This window comes from Gavialis gangeticus, unplaced genomic scaffold (assembly GCF_001723915.1).
Source record: "Gavialis gangeticus isolate Ggan-Ray unplaced genomic scaffold, GavGan_comp1, whole genome shotgun sequence".
In the NCBI taxonomy this organism is placed as follows: domain Eukaryota; kingdom Metazoa; phylum Chordata; order Crocodylia; family Gavialidae; genus Gavialis; species Gavialis gangeticus.
The window spans coordinates 18,142,908-18,156,526 of record NW_017729030.1 but is presented as its reverse complement, the minus strand read 5'-3'; the positions used below and the strand labels follow the sequence as shown (position 1 = coordinate 18,156,526).

The window sequence follows — 13,619 nt, the reverse complement described above, 5'->3', positions numbered from 1 at the left end:
CGCCCGGGCCGGGGAAGATGCTGGCGGCGGGCGTGCTGGCCGGCTTCTCCGCGCTCAGCCTGCTCGCCTACGGCTACCTGTCGTGGGGCGGCGCGGAGCCCGGCTCGCAGCCCCACCTCGTCTTCATCCTGGCCGACGACCAGGGCTTCCGAGACGTGGGCTACCACGGCTCCGAGATCCGCACGCCCGCGCTGGACCGCCTGGCGGCCGAGGGCGTGAAGCTGGAGAACTACTACGTGCAGCCCATGTGCACGCCGTCCCGCAGCCAGCTCATCACCGGCAAGTGAGTGCGGCCCTGGCCCCAGGGGCATCTAGGGGGGGAGCGCTTGTTGGACCCGTTGCCCGGTTGGCTGAGGGCGAGGGCCCCCTTGCCCCGCACGGGGAGTTTGGTGCTCTTCACCCCTGGAGAGTCCTTATGGGGCGCATCTACACGGGCCCTAGGTGGCTGCATGGTGCACATCAGAGATGTGCAGCAATCGCTTGTGTCTGCACGGGATTGCTGGCCACATGGCTATAGCAGCACACTCCCTGGCTATACCGGCGCCACTTCAGCACCGTAGCGATCACACGTGCCTACTACATGATCACTAGCTACGTTGCTGTAGCAGCACGCTCCCTGGTTATAGTGGCACCATAGGGATCACGTGTGTCTATTATGTGATTGCTAGCTATGTCGCTGTAGCAGCACACTACCTGGCTGTATTAGCACCACTTTGCACTGTAGTGACCACGTGTGTCTATATATGATCGCTAGCTACATCACCATAGCAGCACTCTCCCTGGCTATATTGGCGCCACTTCAGCGCCGTAGTAATCACATGTGTCTGCATGTGATCTCTAGCTACATCCCTGTACCAGCATGCTCCCTGGCTATATTGGCGCCACTTTAGCGATGTAGCAATTATGTGTGCCTGCACGTGATCACCAGCTATATTGCCGTAGCAGCACACTGCCTGGTTATATTGGCGCCACTTCAGCAACGTCGCGATCATGTGTCTGCACATGATCGCCAGATATGTCAGCCATACCACTGCACTCCCCGAGTATGGGGAATGTAGTGAGGAAATCTAACCGTGCGCCACACACATGGCGCAGTAACTACCCGTACTGTGCTGCACTTTAGTACTTCCAAAAGCACCGTAGCAACATCATCATATGGTGACATGTAGGTGCACCCAAAGTAGTTTTAAGCACTCATTATATGGCTCAAAGTTACGCTGCTCCAGGGCAGGATGATCTCTGATAAGCACTGCCATCTCCACTTTTGTTCAGGTGCGGCCACTCCCCACGATGTGCCGCACAAGTGGAACGTCTCCAGGATCCCAGGTCTGTCTCTCACCCTGACCCCTAGAGAGGGAGAGAAGCCTGTCTTGGCTCACCACCCCTGCAGTTGCAGCTCCCAGCTACAGCTCCAAGTCCTGCCCCTGTTTCCCAGGCCTCATGGCCTGTCACAGCTGTGCAGGTGGGGTACAGTCAGAGAAGGTTTCTAAACTAAGGGTGTGATTGATCCTAACTCCAAGCTGGCACTAACACCGGCCAGCAGTTGTTTGGCTCACAGTGTAAGTTGTAACACGGCCCTTAAATGTGCTGTTCCAATGCAAGGTGAGCTTCATCAGGTCTGGGCAGTTTAAGCCAATGCAGTACAGTTAAGAAAATCAGGGAAGGGGAAAGGAGTTATGCCACCACCCAGAGAGGTGGTGGAATCGCCATCCTTAGAGACCTGGGTAGACAAAGCCTTGGCTGGGATGAGAGAGTCGGGGATCATCCTGCTTTGAGAAGGGGGTTAGGCTGGATGGCCTCCTGAGGTCCATTCCAGTCCTCATTTCCTGGGAGAACAGGACCTTTCAAAACGAGCAGAGGGTCAGCCTCACTTTTCCAGTGTGAGAAGGATTCAGGGATCAAATTAAGTTATGATGTGCCATGAAACCAATATCAGTGTGAAGTCCTTGGTTCTACATTTCCCCCTTGGCTAAAACTGTCATTTTTTTAAAACTAATGACAGGAATTGCACTCCATTATCCTGTCACCCAGTAAGAGTTCAGCACTGTGAACTACCCATTTTGCAACATTTTAGAAGCAGATTAACATTCATTAATCTAAAGACGAGCTGTAACTTCATGTGTCAGTATTACTGAGGAGTGCTTGCTGAGATCCATGGTGTGCTTTTACAATTAGCAAAGAGGCTGACCCAAAGTAAAATCCCATGTTAGTAAAGCAGAATGAGTTTTTCTTTACCTAACACTATGCAAATCACAACTCTGGTTACACTGAGTCTTGCTTTAATGTGAAGTCTTTCTATGGAATTAGGACTTTTAAGGCGACTCCATTGAATTTCAGCTTGGCATGAGCTAAGAATTCTGCAGGACTTTATGAACTGGGGTATTTCTTTTCTTATAATGTAATTGCCATCCTGCCAACAGTTAAAAACCTATTTCCAGTGCTAATAGAAGAACTTCCACAAATGCATGCCACAAACATGGGACTGAAGATATTCTACCTTGTTCTTCTTGGTAGTTTTAAAACAATCTATTGAGTCACTAATGTATCCAGTGTAAGGGTTAATGCATATTATGTAAGGATGTGAATTTGAAATGCTGTAGCTGTTCCTCAATAACTCCAAGTACGGACAGTTGTAATCTGGTCCACGTAGTTTCCATTCAGCTTAACCTACTTTGACAGGATATTGTTGATATCACTGGGTATAAAAGAAACATTTTTTTTAAAGCAAATATCCCAGTGTCTCACATTACTATCTGATAAAATCAGAGTTGATTCCTGTTCTCAGTTTCCCATTGTCCAGGCTTGCTGGGGAAAGGAGTTCAGCACAGAGAGCTTACTCATTATCTGGAGCAAGAGTTCTCAAACTCGCTCATACGGAAGACTATATAGCAAAAGAAAGATTGTTTTGTAGGCATTCATTCCTAATTCACAATCATATAGCATCTCTGTGGCAAGTAAAGCAACAGATTATATAGGAAATTTGAGGTAGTACACAATGCAATTTTGCTTATCTTTTTTTCAGTGTAGCAGGGGTAATTGGGATCAGAGCCAGCTCTCTGTGGACCACCAGCTACTACTCTACAGACCGCAGTTTCAGAGCCATTGCCTACAGAGGGAATATCATGCTGCAGAACAGTGACTCATTCAGTGGTTTAAAGAATGACATTATTGGGTTCCAAAAGAACCAGTGTGCTGTGCTGTCTTTCTTGAGATCAAGGGATGCTACAGAAGAAATACAGGCATTAGCAGGACTCTGAAAGGAACAAAAACAAAATGCAAGAAGAAAAAAACTGAGTTTACCCTTCTGTTACATATAAAGCATTATATTTGATAACTTTTTATACTAATAAAAACAGAGAAAACTCATGGGCATGTTCTTAGGAACCCTGCTGTTTTCATCAGGCCACTGGGAGAAAATAACTGAAAATGACTGCTGGTTTTTGGAACCTTTTATTGGGTGAAATCTTGAGATGAAATCCCCAAGATTTTCTTAAGCTTCATTCAGACATCTGTTCCCCATTTCTTACAACATAAACTTGGCTTGACCTGTCCCAAACTTTCCAGCTAGGGACAGAAGTTGCATGCAAACTGGTTTAAGTGATCTTGAAACTAGTTTAAACCTATAACAGAACAGAAGTTCAGTGCATATAAACCACTTTCAAAATGGCCGAACCTAGTTTAAGATAACCTGATTGGATGTAGTATCAAACAACTGATTTAAGTTAAACCAGTTTATTGAACTTCTCTCCCAGATCTATCTGACTAATCAACGAGGGGAAAAAATAGAGGGACTACTATAAACCATGTTCATGAAGAAGTGCTAATTGTCATATAATATAAGATTCAGGCAAAGAAACTGCAAATTCTAAATCGTCCCAGTGAGATTTATGTTGACAACAGCAAAATATGTTTATTTATAAATAAAGCATGCTCTTATAATGTTTTCAAAAGGCTTCCCTAATAATGTATTTTTTCTCTTAAATCATGTATATAATCTCCCTTGACATAGGTGACAAAATTATCTTCTCTTGGTAGTTCTCAACTTTGTGTGGAGTGAGGGGTGGTGGTAATCCATAGATTATTTGGACTGCTAGGCTTACCCATGCCATAGCATGGCGTTGTAACTGCTACCCCTGTTTTGTCTGTTTTCTCTTCCCTCTGTTTTATGTCTATTGTCTTTGGGGTTTGATTTTTCCTTTCCTTTCTGAATTTCTAGTTCTTTCCACCATCTTTTTTCCTACTTGCTTATTAACTTATGAGAAACCTGCTGCATTTAGGGAGATAGTCCGGTTCTAAGGTTGGGCTTCATGTGCTTTTAGCAGCTAAACTTGAATCTTGGGAGTAGAGAAGAGAAATTTGAGCCAATGGGCTTGATGCCATGTGTGATCTACTTGTCTAATAGAGGCCAAAACAGGGAGGTAAAGGCAGGCAGCTTTCAGGAAGCAGCTTGCCCTGGGATCTGCAGCTGTGGAATTCTGATTGTGACAGAGAACTGGTTGGATCTAAGGCTCATTTTCAGGCTTGCTGTGCTCTTTTGGTGGGCTCTACATCCTGAGATTTATTTCTCTCTGGGTTTCCATAGCTAATTTAGAAATTTCATATTGATCAAGAATATTTTCTAAGGAAAGGGGTTTATAGGTTTCGGTCTTTCCTCTATTGACTTTCTACTTTCAGGTAGCATTGGGTTGAGCTGAACAGTGGCTCGGTTATACTTAATGAATTATTGACTATAACTTTACAGCAAAGTTGTCCCCTGTCCCCTTTCCCCCCTGCCCATGCACTTATATGAATAAGCATAACATGCAAACAATTCTGGATCCTCCAAACCTAATTCATTATGTAGAAGGCATGGCAGGGCAGCACCTTACAGAATAACTCATTCAGTGAGGCATGAGGTTTCATAAATTATAGCCTACTTTGCCAGATGCTGTGATGAAGCATCTGGCAAAAGTAAGTTGCAGTCTATGAGTTAGTCTATAGACTGCCATCTGCCTTACCTTTTGCCAACCCTCAGACTAACAAATCTAAGCACCCTTTTCTGTTGCATTAGATGGTGTAGTGGGTTTCTTTTGTTTTTACTTTTTCTTTACAAATAAATGGAAGTCTTGAGAATTCTCCTTGAAATAGGAATAATTCAGAACATGGGGCTTGCAGAACTGCAGCTAAGACAGAAGTTTTCTTGCATGGATGTTGATTGTCTTGTTCTGATCAAATGGTTGAGAAGAAATCCGAAGGGTGTATTCATCCCATGTGTTATCATATCAATTTAAAATACCGGAATGCAACGAAGGACTACCATTTGGTGGGTCCCTACACATAAAAAGAAATGGAACCCCTTATGTAAACGCTACACCTAGTAAATGAACTCTGACAGTTTAAAAAAACTGTTAATTTTTTACTTTTAAGGAAGTAAGTGGTTAATAGAACATGGTTTATGGTAGTGGGGGTCAACCTTTTTGGCAGTTATTTCACAAATTAGCCCTGCATGCTTCCTGTGTGTTACTCCAATCCTCTTCCCTTTCCTGATCTGCTGCTCTTCTTTCTGCATCCTTCCCTGTGCTTCTGCTCTGTCTGCTGCTTTGCTTTCTGCTTCTTTCCCTTTCTGCCACTGTGCTCTCTGCTTGATCTGCCGCATGCACAGATGCTAGCTGTGCTACAGGTTGGTCACCCTTGGTTATGGTATGCTGGTAGGCCTTGATTTACAGAATAGTAACAGATTGAAAATATCTACATGTTTTTGTGTACATATGAGTTAGGTAGGAGAATAAATTATAGTGAGAGCACAATATGTAGCCCTTGGTTTGTCAGTTGAGGTATTGCTCATTTAGACAGATTTCGTAAGATACAACGTTACATTGACTAATTTCCTATAACAAGTAAGGATTACTGATGCATATTCAGAATATGGACAGTTTGCCCATAGAACCTTGTTGAGAAATGTCAAAGGATTAAAGTTAAGAGAAGAAGCATTTCTTTGGGTAAAATATTGTTGAGGTATGAAGCTCTCACCGATGATAAGTATGAATGAATAGCCAAGCAAACATACAGGTCCATATTTTAGTATGAGTATGGCAGAATGTCATTGTATGTTTTGTCAGTATCTAATTTAATTTGAAAAAAAAACTCAAAACGTAAAGCATACTTATAATTAGAAAAAATATGTATTCATCATCATAAAGATATACACACTTGTGCTTTTGGGGAGTAAAGGTCATAGCTGCATTTCCTAAATTGTACAATTATAAATTAATTATGGCCATCATGCTTGCAATCTTAGGCCTCAACCATGCATTAGGGTCTGCTGGTTTGGTGCCCTTGAGAACCTGTTGAATATCTGTAGGACTAGTTACCTAGTAGATCATGTTATATTATAAAGGTCACAGATCACTAAAGAAAAGCAAGAAAAAAGTGGAATGCCTGCAAACCATAGAAACTTTACATGATGGGGTAGTATATGCTCCTTTTCTATTAACTTCTTTTGATCAATAGGTAGAGATCTCCAAAGCAAAATATGGTGAGTTATCATTTTCCACATGCTCATCATCTGATGATCATATTCATGCAGTATGTAAAGCCTCCAGAAAATGTGTATATATGTGGGAAGGAGGAGATAAATTGTTGAAGAATTCTTAGTCATGTAGTATGCTTCCCCTCTGCTCTATTTTGGTATCTCTTCTGAAAGTAGTATCTAGTTAATCAACACTGGCAGGTATACTCTTAACACAGCAGGGATCTAAGTATCAAATGACTTTTAATGCACCATTAAAAAAAGCATAACGGAGCAAAACAGTGGGGAAGGAGACAACACATTAATATTAAAAAAACTAAAAATAATAATAGGGAAAGGGTGGAAAGTAGAATAGATTTTGGTATGTCCTCATATTTTCCATACACTAGTTCTTGGCAATTTTAATTATATTTTTAAACTTACAAGGATAGACTTGGGTAGGTTAGGCCTACAGCTTGCAGCATTGTACAGGCCCCCAAATCTATTTAAAACTGGTGACAATATACATCATTTATATGCATATCAGATAGGTATACAATTCATTTAAATATATAATACAATGTTGTTTTATATTTTTATCTGTTTACATTACAGCAGTCTTCAGTTATCTGCATATTACTTATGTGCATAAACTGCTTAAGTCCACGGAAACTCGTTGGCCCCACTGGGTACTTTGTAATATAACAGTACTCTATTTTACTACAAAATTGGTAAAAATGCCTAAGAGACATCAATTTAAAGGCTTTTAAAGCAGGCCTAAACTGACAAAGTCTTGTCAATTTCAGGATTGTTATTAGCTGTATACAGACATCTGAGAAAATTACCAACCTTAATGAGCTACGAAAAAGCTGTTCCTGTGGTTAATGAGCTCTGTTTATATTCAATTCCAAGAAGTATATGCTTTGGGTAAGGCCATTGCCTGTTTCACTTCTGGCAATGAAGCATACATACATACCTAGCACTATAAATGATCAAAAGTATACACTCTTTATAAAATTTCTAACCTTAAATAAAGGTATTGTTGTTAATGATGGTAAGAAGTTTATATTTTTTTTAACCTGACTTTATTTAAACCTGTTTCATGCATTCTGCTAAACAAGAATGTTCTTTAGGACAATTATCAAAGAAAAAGTGTAATGTAGACAGGGTGTATGGAATATAACATGAGTAGAAAGATTTTCAACTTCTCTGGAATGTGTCTGTTTGGTAATGATTATACATATTTCATTGTACATCTGATGAAGTGAACCTCAGCCCATGAAAACTTGTGCCTCCTCTATATATCTTATTTAGTTAATCTATAAGGATGCATATAGAATCATAGACGCATAGAAAATTAGGGTTGGAAGGGACCTCAAGAGGTCTTCTACTTCAATCGCCTGCTTAAAGCAGGGCCATCCCCAACTAGATTATCCCAGCCAAGGCTTTGTCTAGCTGAGTCTTAAAAACCTCTAAGGATAGAGAGTCCACAACCTCTCTAGGTAACTACCCTCTTAGTGAGAGAGTTTTTTCCTAATATCTAACCTAAGCTTTCCTTGCTGCATCTTGAGACCATTGCTCCTTGTTCTGTTATCTACCACCACTGAGAACAGTCTAGGTTCCATACTCTTTGGAACCACCCATCAGGTAGTTGAAGGCTAACTGCTCTGAAAGGGTTATCCAGGTTTTGAAAGATGTATCTACCCTGCCTTCTGAATGACTTCAGACTAATATGGCTAACTACCCTTCTCTATGCATATTTCTCTCCTTACTAGTAAACTTATACATGAATAAAACATAGGTGGGCTCTCATGATCAAAGCTCTCATATGTGAATAGATCTTCCCTAAAAGACATTCTTTGAAGAGAATCAGTGCATAGGTCATTTAGTAATTTTTTTTGGGGGGGAGGGGGGGTGGAATGTCCTGTATAAGAGTGTTTATTGAGGTGCACAGGGATGTAGACATTCACTGTAACATTCAAACTATCTCAAGAATAATCAAAGCTAGCATGGGGCTTAACATTTGGGAAACAAATGCCCATTAGAGTACTTTTCACATGGTAGAAATGCCAGTCAACTTACTTTACTGCAGGTTGAGAGGGGAGAAAAGAAATAAGCCTTTATTATCTCTTGCCTTTGAAATAGTGATCTTAATCAAGATTCCAGGTGTAGACTTTTGCTTTGATCATGTGTGTTGTTTTTATTTTAATTTTGAGTTATTCTGTTCAGTTGTTTTTAATAGTTTATGTTTCCAGTTTGTATAGTTACATAGTTGGGTCTCCTGGTTGCATTACACCAACTGTCCGAAGGTGACATCTGACACACAGTCCTGGACATTTCATAATTCTCTGGACCCACAAGTAGTTTTCACCATTACAGTAATGACTACTGTAGCTGCACTGAAGACAGGCTGTGAGGAAGACCTGAGTGATGTGGTCAAGTTTACAGAGAGCTGAAAGGGAGAGCTAAGTAGCTGGCTTGTGGTGCAATGCTGTCTGTATGTGGCCTTATTGCTTCCAGTATAGCTGCAGCTATTTCTTGACCTGAAGCAAAATAGCCATGTTCCTGTGGTACCAGGTGGGGGCTTTACTACCTTCTGTCAGGTGACACAGCAGAACAGACTCTAGTGACAATTTGGGACCAATATTTCAATTTGAGGTTGAAGTCCTGTTTAAAGGTGCCTATGGGGAACCCAGGTACAGCCTCAGAATACAGAGCTCTCAGAAAACTTCAGATAGTTGTTGGCTTTTGGTCATGTTGATGATTGAAGGTGCGCAGAGGTCTTGGAACATGATGATAATTATTTTAAACATTCAAGTTGAAATTTGTTTCTGCTTTTGGTTTCCTGCTGTTTGTTGAACAGAAGTGAATTAAGACAAATTTTATAGTACTGTTTTATTAATATATGCTGTATGACCATAAAATAAATCAATAAACAGAATATGATAAAAGGTAATCTTATCCTATATGTCTATATACTAAGAGAAACAGGTGTTGTGTTGAAAATTAAAGGCAGAGTCCTATTTCACCTAGTACATGACCAAAGTGAACCTTCAAAATAATTCTGAGTTACCCAGCTATTGTGTAGGAGTCACTCTATTTACCACTTTGAGCACATAAGTGCCCCTCTTTATAGGAATAGGATCGTCCTCCAAAGGCATACAGACATCTCCCTGTTCTAGCAATAGAGGCTCTTAAGAGTCCAGGTAAAAAAAGATTTGGTGGAATTTGATAATTTCCACCAAAAGTTTTAAATATTAAAATTTCATAAAATGCAACCTTATGCATATCAGCAGTTTAATCTTCCAAGCATGCAGTGTTATGTGGCTTCCTTCATCACCTAGTCTCAAATTTTTTTACAGTTTCACTCTGTATTGGCACCTGCCATACTTTTGCTAGTTCTTATTATTCTCTTAATTGTAATGCCACTAAATTTCCCTTTGTTTTCAATGTGTGGATGTTTTTTCACCATTTGTATTTGTTCAGCATGCACATTCTCGGTATCTATGTAACCCTGCTTATGTTTTTATAATGATAAAAAAGAATGAGGTAATTTCAGCAGACATGAAATATTGCAGTAATGTTAGAACCTCAAGACTGCGTCCCAGTTTGTACCTATTTTAAAAGCTATGTTACTGCTATGCTAGCTGGGTGCATCTACACATTCACTTTAATGTGCCATAGCCTATTTTACTGCGCATTAAAGCGTCATGTTAAAAACTGCTAATACGCTAATGCACAGTAAAAATAGGCTACGGTACATTAAGCATCACTAAAAAAGCATACACTATTGCTACTGCAAACTAGGGCAGCCTAATGCACATTTGTTTAGTACCTCACATTAGAGAGTACATCTACATGCGTGCTTTAATATGCATTAGCCTATTGTAATGTGAATTAAAGCATCACAAAAAATGCACTTTCGCTAATGTGCATTAAAATAGGCTAATACGCCTTTTCTTAGTACCTCATAATGGAGGTACTACATTTAAATGTGTGTCAGTAAAAGTGCATTAATCAACATGTAGACACACCCAGAGGTACTAAATTTAATGCGCAGTAGCAAAAGCACATTAATGAACACGTAGGCACGCCTGGTGTGTGCAGGATGCGCTCACTTTCTTTATACCTATAATCTTTAAAGCATTACTTTGCTATTGATATTTTAATACCATGTTTAGACATGTCTCCTTGCAACTAACAATTTCCTATAAGCAAATGCATCATTTTCTACCAATAATTACCTAGCCAATTTATTGCCATTTTTTTTGTGTGTTAAACCATAGCAGATTAAGATAATCTGCTTGTATTAATTCTGTTTTTTGATATTTAGTGGCCTTCTACTCCATATGAAGACTTTAGGAAAGAGATGAATTATAATATCTGTAAACTGTTACCTGTTTATGATCATAAAAGAAAGATTAATTACTTAAATTGAGAAAAAGAACTTTTGGTATGTGATGGAACTGGCTAATTTTGAATTTGGGATCTTTTCTATTCTCAGTGTCAGGGTCTACATAGCCCTATATGACAGCACAGTAGTGCCATGTGGCAGAAACTGTGATGCAACACTTGCACAGTAGTATTAGGCTACTGCACAGTAGCATTACAAAAAACCTGTTTGGTGGCGCTGCTGCACAGTCATTTAGTACTTGCTAATGGGTACTTAATGACTGTGCAGTTAGTCTCATGTAGATGCGACCAGTTGTTCATAATGAATAAACTTTCTAATTCAGTGGGAATATGAGCGGTGTGTAGATTAAATGAGAGGTGTGTGTTCACGACACTTTAAAGCAGGCTGAATGCTTTTGCACCGCTTTAACAGTGTTGGTGTTTGCACACCTCAGCAGTGTATTGCACATTAATTCCAGCCGCTGTAGGAAATTTAGCAATGTAATGTACATTAAATGACTTTGGGCCCAGCAAACTACAACTCCTTTGAGGAGTTTTAGTTTGTTGCCCCAGAGCCGTGCAGTGAAGCACCAGGCTCCATGCAGCTGGCATCTCTGTAGGAAACCTTGGCAGCAGCTCAGGAAAGCGGGCTCCGCCCAAGAAAAGCAAGAAGCCTGATCTCCACCCCCCTTGCCATCCCAGAGCCTGCCTGCCTACCTGAGCTGCACACGGACCTGGTGCTTCCCTTCATGGCTGTGGTGCCCCCGGGAACTGCCCGAGCTGGATGCCTGTAGGTGGGTGCTGCCTGGGGGGGGAGGGCCACCGCTGCCATGGAGGGAAGCACCAGGCCCCCCCACTCTATAACCCAGAGACTGCTGCACCCACCAGCAGCTCACCCTCCCCTCCCCCCAGAGAGGCAGGTAGGTAAGTGGGGTGTGTGCACAACACTGGGGTTTAATCAGCCCTAAATTGAAACAGTGTTTTTAAAACCCACCACTTCAATTTAGGGTCCCTGTTTTGCCTACACGCACCCATGTAGATTAATTGTTTAAAGTAATTACCTGCATTTTTATTATTGTAGGTAAATATATGACTGTCATCAATATAGCATCTGACTCGGGGTCAAAGTCATTGGCAAAGCTAGAAACAACCTACACTATTTGAGTTCCTATTGATTCCTTAAGTATAATATCATCCTTTCTTATAATTATTTGAAGCAACTGTATTGGATGATGAATATTAAGAAAACAGAGTTTATGAATGCCTTTGTTGTCTTATAGGTATATATGTCCACATTTTTGATCTGATGACCAGATACCCTCCCCCTTCAAAAAGTTACCGAACATCCTACCTCACACAGAAAGGGACAAGTCAGCAAAAACCATTTTCAGGCCCAGCCTCTTCTGCACTACAACCCATCCCACATCCTTAGAAAAACAGGCGGACTTTGTGTTGCATCTGGGAGGTCAGCAGATTTGGCTTTTTTTGTACTTATTTGCAGGCACAGACACTCATTTTGTGCATTTAAATAGACACACATACTTAAGGAGACACTTGAAAAATATAGCTCATTAATGTTATCAAGTTTTGTCAGTTAAGTGTTGTGTTGCATTAGTGCTCATTTTGTGTAGCCACTCATCTCAGTCCCATGATGCATATCTGAAAACCAGAGAATCACAACTTTAATTTTAAAGGGATTCCTGAAATATTCTGTAGAGCATCAAGGGGGACATTCATGTGCTGAAAAGTGTCAGATTCCTTCCTGCTCGTAATTAAAACTGTCCAGCTTTTGAATTCCAGAATCTCTCTTACCACACAGTAATATTTTAATGGCATTGTACCAAATAAATATATGATCATAATGAAACTGCTTCTGTAGATATTAGCCAGCATTTTTACTTTACTTTCAGGAGCTCCTTTTGGATCAATCTAATTTTTCTCTATTTCCTGCCTGCCTTTTCCCTTCCAGTGCACTCTGTAGCAGCCATCCAATGCACTCTCCAAGGTGGCAAGATCGTAGGGATTCCTGAGTCACATGTCTGTCTTATTCTTGATCACTGAATCTAATTTTTGCACTGGAAACTGTCCAGAGGTTTGTTCTGAATCCAGTAAATAGCAGCAGAAAAAATGACAGTTTCTGAATGGAGACAGTAGAGGGAAAAAAATCCAGGAAGACTCAGTGACTCACCCTTCTGTTCTCGCTGCAGAGAATAATGCTAGTTGGCATGTATGGCTTATGATTTCATCAGCTGTAGGCCAGTGAATCGCATTTTACTATAACAGAAGATCATTCCAAGATCTTTGTGTCCTATATAACAATTACAGCTTCACCTAGTTACAAATATTTTATTTGGAAAGTAGATTATCTGTTTGGAGGTAAAGCTTAGTTTGTTTGATCTTTTAGATAGTTAAGATGACATATTAAATAAATACTTTTCAAACTGAAACTTTTCATGGTTTTTATAAAGAGAAAGGTTAATGGGTTGTGTTCTTGTTTTCAGTTTATGGTCTGCCCTTTGTTGTACAATTTACTTGGGGCTCTTTGGAATGTTTTAAAAGGAAAGATTATTCTCCCCCTAATCACCCATATGGTGATCATAAGGAAGTTCTAATTGCCTGCAGTGAAAGAGCTCTTAAGACAGTCAGCCTGGTGCTGCAGAGTCAAGAATCAGAGAGTTGGAAGAGACCTCAAGGGCCATCTGGTATATGGTTCAATTCTGCTTCCCTGTCCCCCCCCCCC

General features: G+C 40.7%; 1 protein-coding gene across 1 annotated transcript in view; it reads left to right on the top strand.

The window, feature by feature from the left end:
- Positions 1-6: 6 nt before the first annotated feature.
- ARSJ (arylsulfatase family member J) overlaps positions 7-13,619 on the top strand; it is a 78,481-nt gene continuing 64,868 nt past the window's right edge. The window contains exon 1 of the mRNA XM_019522021.1: positions 7-283. Within this exon, the coding sequence (XP_019377566.1) occupies positions 18-283 (266 nt within the window). The 5' untranslated portion in view covers positions 7-17. The remainder of the gene's footprint in view (positions 284-13,619) is intronic.